Source organism: Salvelinus sp. IW2-2015, linkage group LG17 (assembly GCF_002910315.2).
Source record: "Salvelinus sp. IW2-2015 linkage group LG17, ASM291031v2, whole genome shotgun sequence".
Lineage (NCBI taxonomy): Eukaryota > Metazoa > Chordata > Actinopteri > Salmoniformes > Salmonidae > Salvelinus > Salvelinus sp. IW2-2015.
The window spans coordinates 21,936,606-21,949,403 of NC_036857.1; the positions used below are offsets into that span (position 1 = coordinate 21,936,606).

Here is a 12,798-nt window from a genome sequence, read left to right on the forward strand (position 1 = left end):
TCAGTATTTTCTTGAATCTGCACACAGATGCTTCTCAATGGGTAGTGACAGAGTAATCTGTCTCTCTGTTGCCCTCTGGTGGCTTTAGATGTGGCCTAATGTCATACTTTTGCCATTGTGTTCACTCACTGATGGATTTAAGTACATCTTTTTATTTACTGTTGTCAAATTGATACTTTTATTCTTACAAGTATATACATTTCAGACCATAGAGCAACAGTGACATAACGCCTCTTTATTATACAAACAATACTTTAACAGCAAGAGGAATGCAGGTCACAAAGAACTGTAATGTTTTATAAAAATGTAAAATACAAAAGGTGATAATCATACAAAATGTAGTATCTTGGATACCTGTAAACTCAAAGGCCTACTAAAGAACAGCAATAAAAAAAATCAAGTGTAAACATTTTGCTAAACAAAACTCAACACAATTAGAAATTCTCTATGGGGATCGCCAGTGGGATGAAACGTTACCCTTTTGTTTCTACCACCACCAGCCCTCTGGGGCTCAAGATAATGGTCCATTATCATTCCGTACAGAACACTGGCCTCCCTCTTACAGTAAATGGTTTCATGACAGGTTACTGGTCTCCTCTTAACTGTTCTGGCTCTACGAGGAATAGGCTCTGCTGGGTGGGCTCTGCCTTCGACGTGCAGTTCCTGAGTTCCTGTCTTAGCTCAGACAGTTGGTGAGCGTGATTAGTGAGGGTGCCGTTGACCTGGGAGAGGTACACATCTGACTGCCTCTCCAGCTCTGCCCTGATCCTCTCCAGATCCTCGGCCAAGTGACTGAAGCCTTTACACTGGCCCTCCATGCTGGCCAAGCGCCCCCCCACCTCCACCACCTCCTTCTGGACTCCCAGAGCAGTGGAGCGGCAGCCCTTTACCTCCCCAGCCAGCCGCCTCCTCAGCTCCTGGAGCTCTCCTTTAAGCCGGGTCAGCCTCCTCTCTCCCGCCCCCAGCATGGAGGCCTGGCGCCCCACCAGCTGCACCACGCCCTTCACCTGCTGGGCCAGGCGCTCCTCCCGCTCCTGCCATGTGGTGTTGGCGTGCCCCACATCCTGGACCACTGACACTACAGACTCCTTCAGGCCCTTCAAGATGCGGTTCACGGAGCGGACGTTGAATTTAAGCAGCATGATTTCACCCTGGACTGAGCTCCCCTCTCCCTCCCGGTGGTCTTCCCTCTGGGACAGTCTGGTCAGGAGGCTCTGCAGGGTGAGATTAACACTGTTCAGACGGTCAGCCTGCACATCCAGGAGACCCTTCAACTCTCCTCCTCCTTTCTTGTCCTCCTCCACCACATGAGTGTTCAATGTGGCTGTGACTCCCTGGTGGATGGGCTGAGAGGAGGACATGCAGAGGAGTTCCAAGCCACGCAGCTGTTTCTGCACACTGTCCACATCCAGCTCCAGCCTTCTCCTGAGGGACTCCAGCTTTGTCTCCAGCGTGGGCACGACGTGGCCCTCAATCAGGGCAGGGGCTGTAGCGTTCCCCAGCTCCTCCACAGCCGTCAGAAGACGACCCTCCAGAGCCTTCAGCTTCCCCTCCAGATGGGCCTCCAGGCCACCTGGACCCATCTCTCCCTCTAAGCTGCTACCCTGGACCCCGCCACTACCACTGCTCCCACTTCTGCCACCCTTGACCTTTCCACTCCCTGTCAGGTTGAGCTTAGCCTCCACATACCCCAGACGGCCCTCCAGCATGCCCTCTACATGGGCCTTGTGCCCACCCAACTCCACCCTCAAGTGCTCCTGGGACTGGTTGAGGACTGCCACTGACTGTTCCAGCATATGCACCCTCTCAGCCAGGCCAGTGACTGTACCACAGCATCCCTCTGTCAGGTCATGTCCCTGAATCTGAGCCTGCACATGTCCCAGCTCCTTCCTCAGTCCCGTTGCGCTGCCCTCCAGGGCCTGCTCCATCTGTTCCTGCCTCTCCTGCTGCTCTCTGTGGCACTGCCGCCTCACCTCCCCGGCATTCTCTTCACAGCGGCTCTCAGCACTCTCCACGCGCTTCTCAAACCCATCGATGATCTCTGTCCGGGCCCCACCCAACTTGACGTCCACTAGATCCTCCATGGCCTTCTGGGTGTCTCTCAATGGGGTCCCTGTTAAGCTAGCCATCCCTCCTGACATCTTCTTCAGTGTGCCGTCGTGCTTGATAACCGTGCCTCTCAGCTCCTCGAGCTCAGCGGCCTTTGCCTGCAGCTCAGCCCGGAGCTCCTCCACCCTTCCCGTCAGCTCGCCCAGCCCTGGGAACGCCTGGCCCCCATCCAGGCCCCCATCCAGGCCCTCTGCATCAGGGTTCCCTCCTGGGATGTCTGCAAAGCCTACAATGGAGTGGGGGGAGGAGGACAGAGCGGGGACAGGGCCTGGTGATGCAGACAGAAGGGCGGAGAGCATCCTGCTGGCATCCTCACGTAGTGAGGCACGCAGGCTGTCCTCCAGACCGTTCACTGTCCCACTAAGAGTCTCCAGACCCCGGGATAGATGCCGCATGTCCTCCTCCATCCGATCCAGACGCTCTGCAGACTCACTGCCCACCGTGTCTAGAGCCTGGCCTACAGCGGAGAGAAGAGTGTTACATACACAATCATACATCAGAGAGATCGAGAGAGTAATTGTAATGTAACATAAGTGTTCATTTTATTTGTCTTCATAAAGTCTTTGAAGAATGTTGCCAAAATCAATGGAGTTTCTGGACATTTATGGTAAGAATCTTATGTACATGTAATATTCATGATGTGCAGCATTACTGAAAATGCATTGGAATTGCACTCTGCCTCACCATCGATTTCTTGGCTGCCAGCAGGGGGGGCTGTTTCTTCAGCAACGGGCTCCAGCTCTGAGTGATCTGTGTGGTATGGGTGATCAGGTTGGTCTGGTCCAGGTTGCTGGTGATGGTCTGGCTCTAGATCAGATTCAGGTTGGTGGTGGTCTGGCCCCTGGTGGTCTGGTTCCTCATGGTGGTCTGGTTCAGGTTTATGTTGGTCTGGCTCGTGGTGATCTGGATCTGAGTGATGGTCTGGTCCAGGCTCGTGGTGGTCTGGCTGTCGGTGGTGCTGTGGCACAGAAGGGTAACGCTCAAAGGAGGACACTGGGTAGGAGGGGTGGGTCATAGGAGGCCCAAAGTGACGTATAGGGTAGGACTTGCTGGGAGGAGGACCTTTTGCTTTCATGGGGTAAGACTTCATAGGAGGAGGTCCCTTCATGGGAGGGTCCTTGGCAAGCATTGGGTAAGATTTCATGGGAGGAGGGCCCTTGGTCTGACTCCAGGGATTTCCTTTAATGGGTGGGCCCTTGAATGGTGAGCCCTTGAATGGAGGCATCGCCTTAATTGGGTGGTTGTAGGCTGGGGGTCCCTCCATGCAGCCATAGCCAGAGTAGCCTGGACAGCAACGCCATTCCAGCTCAGTGAGAGTCTTATGGGCAACTTTATAGACTGGCTTGTACATCAGACGGTACCTGTGGGTTGATGGGAAAAAATATATAAAACATGACTCAAGAAACTGCGTAAGGTGACGTCTGTGAACAGCAGAAGGAAAAATGGCAGTACTGTTTTCATAACCTTTTCATATAGTAATAGCAGCAGAAACAATAATAGCGGTTGTTTTTACAGCAGTTATACACATAGTAGCCATGGTATTGGTAGGCGGTAGTAGAAGCAGCAACAACAGTAGCAATGTCAAATGCAGTAGGTTTGTTTGTAGAACTATTAGGAATAGTTGTCTCGTGTAGTATGGATCACTCACATGAGGGTTGAACACTTCTGACCCCAGGCACACTTGTTGTACTCAGCCTTGACATAGGGTGTTACACCATTCTGCATGGTGAATGACATAGTCTTCTCAACCACATAGGCACAGTGGTTTCTGTCAGAGGGAGGATGATGGGGAAGAAATACATCAGATAACAGTCTTAAAAATGTATTTTATACCTAAAAACAAACTTACAACATTTCTAACTGGCTTGAGAAAACTAGGTGAAAGAAAATTGACCAGGACAACCGATAATCAACTACAGTATGCACTGAATACTGAGCCAATCTATAGTCAGCCCCCTCTGCCCAGTATAGCCCAGTATAGTCCGAGTGAGTACTCACTTGTGCCTGCTGGTGGGCTTCCCATGGACAAGGTGGTGAGGATTGGGTCCAGCTTTGTAGAGGTTGGACTGGTGGGGTCTGTAGGATTTGGCATCAGCCAGTGACAGAGTGACTGACAGGAGGAGAATGGGATGTAATGCCACCACAATGTGCATCGTTACTCCCACTCAAGGAAAGGTAGACGAAAAATAAAATAAACTGCTGACAGAAAGAATGGCAGTGTAGTTTCTAAAGAAAAAGTAAGTCTGCCTTACAGGCAAGTTTTAAGTTCAGCTTGAGGGAAATCATAAAACTTGAATCCTCAGAGGTGTCAGACGTAAAAGGGATGTATAATTCAGATATAGCATCTCACTAAAAACACCTCACAGAACTAGAAAACGGTCAGTTCTAAAGCAAAGACTTCATGCTGAGTAACCAAAATCCATAGATGAGAAGCTGACATGGAAAAAAGTTGTCAGAGAAAGAGTTCTTCAGCACTTAGGAAAAGCCAAGTGCAAGTCTGTCAGTTGGTGTGGCCCTGGTGCAGTCTGTAGCTACGGGTGTGGTGGACTCTCTGTCGGGGTGACAACAGTCCACTGTGAGCTGACAGGGCGGCTGCCGGGCCCTAATAGGGGGCACCCTCTGCATTTATTTGCATATCCCCCTCCCACACTGCCTTCCTGAAAGTAACACAAGTATGAGACTAGATGGGAGAGGGCCCAGTCCTCTATTCCTTCATATGTGTCAATGCGCATTAATACTATATAATAGTTCTACCATGAATAGGCCTATCTAGGGCCTCTACCATCACCAACATTACTCTGGCTGCGGCTTCTTATTCAACTTCCTCATGCAGGGATGGACAAATGGCTTTCGAAGGAATGCAGGATAGTAACAGTATCCCTTAGCCAACATACACAAATTCAGTATCTACTGTCTCCCTATCAAAATGATGACTTGGCAATATCTATTTCTGGAAGCCATTACATGTGGGTTATTCTCTAGCTGATCTGATCTTAGCCATAATGAACCATGGGTCATGTCTAAAAGTTAGGTTTTCCCATGCAGTAAAAGGTCATCTGAGGTGACAGTCAGGGTCACAGAATTACATCAAACACGTTATTTAATGTCTCTCTATGGTCAGGGTTATGTGGGTTATGCCTCTGAATTTGAGCCCACTGCTAAGGGGACATCAGGACAAACTTACATAAGCAATAAGTCATTTCTCTGTTCAGATAAAAACAGCACATTTGCAAAACAAACGGTTCATGATGGAAATGAAGCTTGGCAGTTGTCACTTCCCCTGCTCTGTCCACTTCATACGATTCATAGGGTATATATATTTTATCCACCACTGAACAAACCTATGAGAAATAGCTACTGCTACATTATATCTGTTACACAGCTGGACTCTCACCCCACTCTCACACACACCCCACCCAGACCTAACAGCTAACCACCTGGACCAACCAGGAACAAATACAAACAAATAGCCTGTGTTGAAACACACCCACCCTTCCCAGTACCTCCTCCCCCAGTAAACCAACATGCTGAATCACAACATGTCTTTGTTCAGCAGGGCAGTGCTCAGTGAGGTTGGCTGGTCAGTAATTATATCATAGGGGGAATTGAGGCCTACAAGCCATCAGTTAAAGTACATATACATTTTCAATAACCCATGTCCTTAAATCTATTTGTATAGTGTTGCTAGCTTGCTCTTAGAGAAAGTGTGACTCATCAGGTAGGCTACATACATGTGAGGCGTGTGCCTGTCTTAGAGACATGTTATGGGTTAAAAATAGAAAATAGTGTAATTTTGCCCAGGACTCAAGCCCCTGAGTAGTGGCCACAAACCATATACCACAGAATGTTTAACTAAGAAGCTGGTGCAGATCACTAAACACAAAAGTACGTATACTGAATAAAAATATTAATGCAACATGTAACGTGTTGGTCCCATATACACAAAAAGCTTATTTCTCTCAAATTTTTGGCACAAATTTGTTTACTAGTGAACATTTCTCCTTTGCCAAGATAATCCATCCACTTGACAGGTGTGGCATATCAAGAAACTGATTAAACAGCATGATCATTGCACAGGTGCACCTTGTGCTGGTGACAATAAAAGGCCACTCTAAACTGTCCAGTTTTGTCATACAACAAAAGGCCACAGATGCATCAAGTTTGTCACAAGTTTTGAGGGAGCATGTAACTGGCATGCTGACTGCAGGAATGTCCACCAGAACTTTTGCCAGAGAATGTAATGTTAATTTCTCTACCATGTTTGGTAGTACATCCAACTGGCCTCACAGCCACAGACCACAGGTAACCAATTGGCTGATTTCCTTATATGAACTGTAACTCAGTAAAATCATTGAAATTGTTGCATGTTGCGTTTTTCTATTTTTTGTTCAATATAACATGTACTAAATGTTACTTTGTGGTAATTTAGGTTAAAAGTATCCCATTTGTTTGTGTATTTATAATGACGGTATATGGAAGAACCATGTTAACATACTGCAGTGGTCAGTTTCTCCCCAGAAATGATTTATCAACTGGACCTTGTTAGCCTGTCAGGAACAGGACTAACATTGTATCCATTATTTCAGAGCAGGCTTTTGATTAGCCCTCGTTTTTAAAGGGTAATTTCCTGTATCCTGTTTGTGCCTGGTCCCACCTTCTTTACCTGGGAACTCCCTGTCACGCGCTGATACAAAACAACAGAATTGTGTGTGTGTGCGAGCACAAATGTGGTGTATACGTGTTTCCAATCCCTTAGCTCTTAGCTACGCCACCATTTGATCTGTCAACAACAAGTCCTCATTGTGCCATAGGCAGGACTTGACATACTCTCAAACACAGGAGCAAGGCTTGGTCCTGGACTGGTAATGCAACACAAGCACACCATTATTCTAGTAGTTAGAGCAGGCCACTCCACCAGGAAGTGCACTGAATGACATCACAATGTAGCAGCTGTTCCAGGCTCTACTCCTCTACTCACCTGCCCATCGTAACTCTGATTTCAGATGTAGAATGTTCACATACCTATTATCACAACTGTTTTCTGAATAGGGTGAGGTGTAATTTACCTGCCACATGCTTTTCCGCACACAGCAAAGTGTTGAAGCCAAGCAGTGACTAGAAAGAATGGAGCATGTGAGATGGTGCACGTGTCCACATTTCTTTAATGTATGTGTCTCTGTCTGTGTCTCTGTCTGTTTACTATTGACACCAGATGTCTACATTCAGAGCCTGCCTGTGAATTATTTAAAGTCAGGTTTATGTTGTCTATGTTTGTTTCCCCAAGTCGGTGTGTCTAAAGAGGAGTGTGACATTGGGAGTGTTTAACTAGGAATCTGCCACTGTTCTGATCGCTGGGATATAGTGTCTGCTGGTCAGACTTTTCAAAGTTGCATTATTTTCAGGTGTGTGTGTGGTTTCCGATTGTATGTGGAAATGTACATGTTAAAGGTTACAAACGTTATCATCATCCGCAGTGTTATATCTCTCGTAGGGGTACCTGCCATCGCATCATCTAGCTCCGAGGATCTTCCCTCTGAGATGAGGTCATTCCCCAAACGATTTAATAAAATGTTATGCATTCTGTCTCGGTCTTTCATTCAGTCTGTACTAGACTGAACCTGCTTTTGAGTAGGCCTACTGACAGCCATGTGGAAGAACAAACAGGGATAATTGGTCACACCCCTCCATCAACCTAATGTGTTTCCTCTGCAGCTTCCTGAAGATTCTACTGCACCATCATACTTCCAAAGTGACAGTTCTTGTGGTTGTGTAAAGTATTATTGTCTATGTAAGATGGAACTTCATGTCTTTCACGTGGTGTGTGTGGGGAGGTAGCCTATTTGACACATTCTTGTGGTATGTCGATAAACTATTGACGTAATACAAATGTTGATAAGACCAAAGCTCATTTGATGGCCACATGGGGAAGCAGTAGCTCGTGGCACACTTAACACCCATGTCAGAGGTTCAGTGTGTTTGTGTTAATCTGGTCTCATACCATGGCTCTGTAGTGTCTACACATCTGTAGACACAGTCCACACAAGACCTGCCTACACATACAGAACACCTCCTCAGTCCTCCTGGTCAATTGGAACAAGCCATTGTCATGAAATGTTCCATTTCATAGCAGGACCTGCTGGGTGTGTAGCAGAGGAGGCTGGTGGGGGGAGGACAGCTCATTATGAGTGGACTGGTATCAAACACATGGAAAACCAGATGTGTTTGATACCATGACATTTATTTCGTTCCAGCCATTGCTATGAGCCCATCCTCCCCATTTTTTCTTACATTTTTTTTTTTTAAAGTGCCACCACGTGTACTGTAGCAATGGGTGTTTTCCATTTCCGTACACAGTGAGAACCATGTTTGAGGCTGCCCCCTGGTGTAGCCTTCAGTGAAGTCCGTAGAGAGCAGCTTGATAGTGCCAGTGTATTCTTTCTTCTTTAGGGAGGAAAAAGTTTGGCCATACTCATTGTGTTGCTAAGCCTCTATTGGCTGAATGGCTTGCTATCGGATGAGGTATTTTAATCATGTGCCCTTGAAATCTACCTATTGTTGGATAATGAATAATTCTCCACTGATACACCATGAGGAAAAAAAACTTTTTCTCAGCGGAACCTCGAACTTATTGTTAATTTTCTATGCGCTTTGATGTTCCCTCCAGCAGAAATGTTCTCATTCTAGGGGTTCCCTTTCATCTTTTAGCCCTCTAACGAGGCCAAATATGCCCATGCTAATATATCAGCCCCTATGTGCCCCCTAAAGTCTCTGCTGCTCCATAGATAGTTATGTTGTCATAGCAACAATGGTAGGCATACACCCCAGGAAGTGCCCATGCACTAGTAATTAGACCTAAAGGAATTGGCTGTTTGTTGTCACTGGGTCAGCATGTCCCACATGTGGTTTGTGGGACTGATTGATCCAGTATGTATTCTGGGATTTACCATCAAGTGCTGCAGCTGATCCAACCACCAGACATGATTGTATACCCAACTGTGAGAAAAAAATTCACATGATTTTCTTTGGTGTAACATGAAGCTTTGGTGTAACATGATCAAGCTATGAATGATTGTATACAATTGGATAGAAAATTACTGATTAATTCAACTCTTGACACTCAGCAGCCTATTGATGTGTCAAACTTCTCATTTACAGTAGGCTACCACTCCTTAAAGCCTTAGGTTTCCACGGTGCTGGGCTTGGGCTTGGGCTTCTTCCCCGGTTGTTTTTGGTCCAGCCCAGAACCTTTTGAGTTCCCATAACCACACATAATGCTATGCAGTATTTAAACCAAATGTTTTTCCTGACAAATTTTGATGACAAAAATAAACAATACAATATATTGCATTAGGAAGTAGTAGGGTAATGCGCTAGGCAGTAGTAGGGTTGTCACTAGTTAACACAGCAACAAAGTCATAATTATGGTTAAACTCCGCCCATTTTGAAAATGTATCTTCTTAAAATCTGATTTTAAATCAAACCTTAAACACACTGCTAACCCTTCTTAACCCTACCCTTGAATTATGACAAAAAAACTAATTTTGATATGAGGGATTATGTAGTGGGGAAACTCTGTAGTAGGCATTGCGAGAAGCCCCTGAAGTGACGCGGTAGCTACTGTGATTGACCAAGATTTTACAATGCAGTGGACCGTTCACGTCCCCTACAACTATAGCACCGTTTAGATGGCATTAGCTTTCCATCCAATTGGTTACAGATTTACATGTCAATATTATAAAATCCGCATAAAGAAAATATGCGCATTTTCCCACGAGTTGTGTTTCCACCAAACGGACTTGTTGCAGATAATCAGCGCGTGACGAAGTAGTGCAAACAAAAAAGTGTTCATGGACTACATAAAAAGTTACATTTGTTTCCATTGCATTTTCAACTGTACAGATAGTTTTGTCACAAACTGTTGCTTTTAAATGACAAATGTGCCTACTCTGGTCTTGGCACATGCACGCTAGCCAACACCTCGCAGATACAGTGGGGATAGGCTGTGTGGTTAGACTAGTCTACATGATTACATTTTTATGGATAATATTTACATTTGTCAAATCGCAGTCAATCATCACGTCACCAGAATTTAGACCCTCGATATTTATTGGAAAGGAGCATCAATATCACCGTGCACTTTCACCACCCTGTGCAGTTAATCATTTATGTAATCTGTAGCCTAATACACTGCATGGTTTCCGGAGTCGTAGTGGGAGGACCATACATGTCATCTCGTGACTCCAAGTTTACTTCAATATGATGGTTGTTATATCAATATTTGCGCATAAAGGCGTTTCCACCGGCTTTTCTCGCATCATTTTATCGAAACAAAAAGATCCCACCATGTCGAACGAACAAATGATCTGTCAGCATTTATAAAATTGTACCGAAACTTCCTTTCATCACAGCTTTCTGATATTTTTTTTTATATGGTATGACTTTACTCGCATAAAAACTGTGGCTGGAAACGTGGTTATTGTCATCATTCAGCAAAACGCCTGTCATTCAGTCAGTCTGCAGTTTAGCACAGCACAGAGCAAATACGGATATTCTGAGCTTCTCAGGTTGAGCAGGCAGCAGTGAATGAGGTGGAAAGGGAAGAATAGCCAGAAAGTAAAAGTGCAGCAGCAGAGTTAGCCACAGGTTTGTGCAGGGTTAGTGGTAGCTAACTAGCTAGTCTCCCTCAGAATAAGTGTTGGCTATGCTAATGAGCTAGCGTTAGTGCTCAGCATCAGTTATTTAAGCAACAATGCCTGATGTGTGGTATATGGCCATAATACCACGGCTAAGGGCGGAGTGCTAGGACACAGCACTTAGCCTGGTATATTGGCCATATACCACAAACCCCTGAGATGCCTTATTGCTATTATAAACTGGTTATCAACGTAATTAGAGCAGAAAAAAATCATGTTTTGTCATACCCGTGGTGTATGGTCTATTATAAACTGGGTGGTTCGAGCCCTGAATGCTGATTGGTTGAAAGCCATTATATATCAAACCGTATACCACGGGTATGACAAAACATTTGTATTTTTACTGCTCTAATTACGTTGGTAACCAATTTATAGCAATAAGGCACCTCGGGGGTTTGTGATATATGGCCAATATACCACGGCTAAGGGCTGTGTCCTAGCACTCCACAATGCGTCGTACATAAGAATAGCCCTTAACCTTCGTATATTGGCCATATACCACACCCCCTAGAGACTTATTGCTTAAATATCCCACGTCTGTCAGCCAATCAGCATTCAGGGCTCGACCCACCCAGTTTATAATTAACAGTATATTTAGTGAATGGGCAAGTTAAGGATGTTATAAGTCATTATATTAGGAAAAGTGTTTATTTCCAGCGAGTGTATTTCATGGGTTTCATTTCTGTAGCTACGGTACTTATTTATTTTACCTTAATTTACTGTCACGCCCTGACCTTAGAGATTCTTTTTATGTCTCTATTTTGGTTTGGTCAGGGCGTGAGTTGGGGTGGGTATTCTATGTTCTATGTTGTGTATTTCTTTGTGTTTGGCCGGGTGTGGTTCTATAAATCAGAGGCGGCTGTCTATCGTTGTCTCTGATTGAGAACCATACTTAGGTAGCCCTTTTTTTCCACCTGTCTCTTGTGGGAAGTTGACTTTGTTTAGGGCACATAGCCTTTGAGCTTCACGGTTTGTTTTTGTAGTGTTTATTGTTTTTGTTCGGCGTCATTTTTATTAAATAAACGAAAATGTACGCTCACCACGCGCTGCACCTTGGTCCTCATCTTCAACAGCCGTGACAGAACTTCCCACCACCACAAAACGGCCAAGCAGCAATGGTAAGGAGGAGCAGCTTTGTCCAGGATTCCTGGACTTGGGAGGAGATCCTGGACGTAAGGACCCTGGAGGCAGGCTGGGGAGTATGGCCGTCCACGGGAGAACTGAAGGCAGCAAAAGCAGAGCGTCAGCGTTACGAAGGGACTCGGTAGCAAGGAAGCCCGAGATGCAGCTCCCAAATTTGTTTTGGGGGGGCAACGGGGAGTGTGGCTGAGTCAGGTTGAGACCTGAGCCAACTCCCCGTGTTTACCGTGTGCGAGCGTCGTACTGGTCAGCACCGGTGTTATGCGGTGGAGCGCACGGTGTTGCAAGTGCGCGTGCACAGCCCGGTGCGCTACCTTTCCAGCTCCCCGAATCAGCGGGCTAGAGTGGGCATCCAGCCAGGTCGGAGGATGCCGGCTCAGCGCATCAGGCCGCCAGTACGTCTCTACGTCCGGGATATCCTGCGCCGGCTCTGGCGACTGTGTCTCCGGTGCGTCTGCACAGCCCAGTGCATCCTGTGACTGCGCCCCGCATCTGCAGGGCGAAAATAATCCATCCAGCCAGACGGGTTGTACAGGGTCTACATCAAGACCTCCAGTGTGCCTCCACGGCCCAGTGTATCCGGTGCCTCTGCCTAGGACAGGGCCTCCTGTATGTCTCTCCAGCCTGGTGAGTCCTGTGCCTGCGCCTAGACTAATCCTCCCGTATGTCTCCCCAGCCTGGTGAGCCCTGTGGCAGCTCAACGTACCAGACTGCCCATACGTCTCCTCCCTAGTATGATTCCATGCAAGAAGCCTCCAGTGATGATCCATGGCAAGAAGCCTCGAGTGATGATCCATGGCAAGAAGCCTCCAGTGATGATCCATGGCAGAAGAGCCTCCCAGAGATGATCCATGGC

The 12,798-nt window shown here is 46.4% G+C and overlaps 1 protein-coding gene across 1 annotated transcript; it reads right to left on the reverse strand.

Annotated features, from left to right (window-relative positions):
* Positions 1-211: 211 nt before the first annotated feature.
* emilin3a (elastin microfibril interfacer 3a) lies at positions 212-4,693 on the reverse strand. Its single transcript, XM_024006406.1, has 4 exons — positions 4,108-4,693; positions 3,758-3,877; positions 2,794-3,470; positions 212-2,566 (listed from the first exon to the last, which is right to left on the reverse strand). Exons 1-4 carry the CDS (start codon positions 4,260-4,262, stop codon positions 585-587), a joined length of 2,934 nt encoding a protein of 977 aa, XP_023862174.1. The 5' UTR covers positions 4,263-4,693; the 3' UTR covers positions 212-584.
* Positions 4,694-12,798: the final 8,105 nt, after the last annotated feature.

Coding starts and splice junctions, on each gene's coding strand:
- emilin3a (XM_024006406.1), bottom strand. CDS start 4,262: ATGCACATTGTGGTGGCATTACATCCCATTCTCCTCCTGTCAGTCACT. Junction 3,878..4,107: donor AAGCCCACCAGCAGGCACAA/GTGAGTACTCAC, acceptor TCCCTCTGACAG/AAACCACTGTGCCTATGTGG. Junction 3,471..3,757: donor CAGAAGTGTTCAACCCTCAT/GTGAGTGATCCA, acceptor ATCAACCCACAG/GTACCGTCTGATGTACAAGC.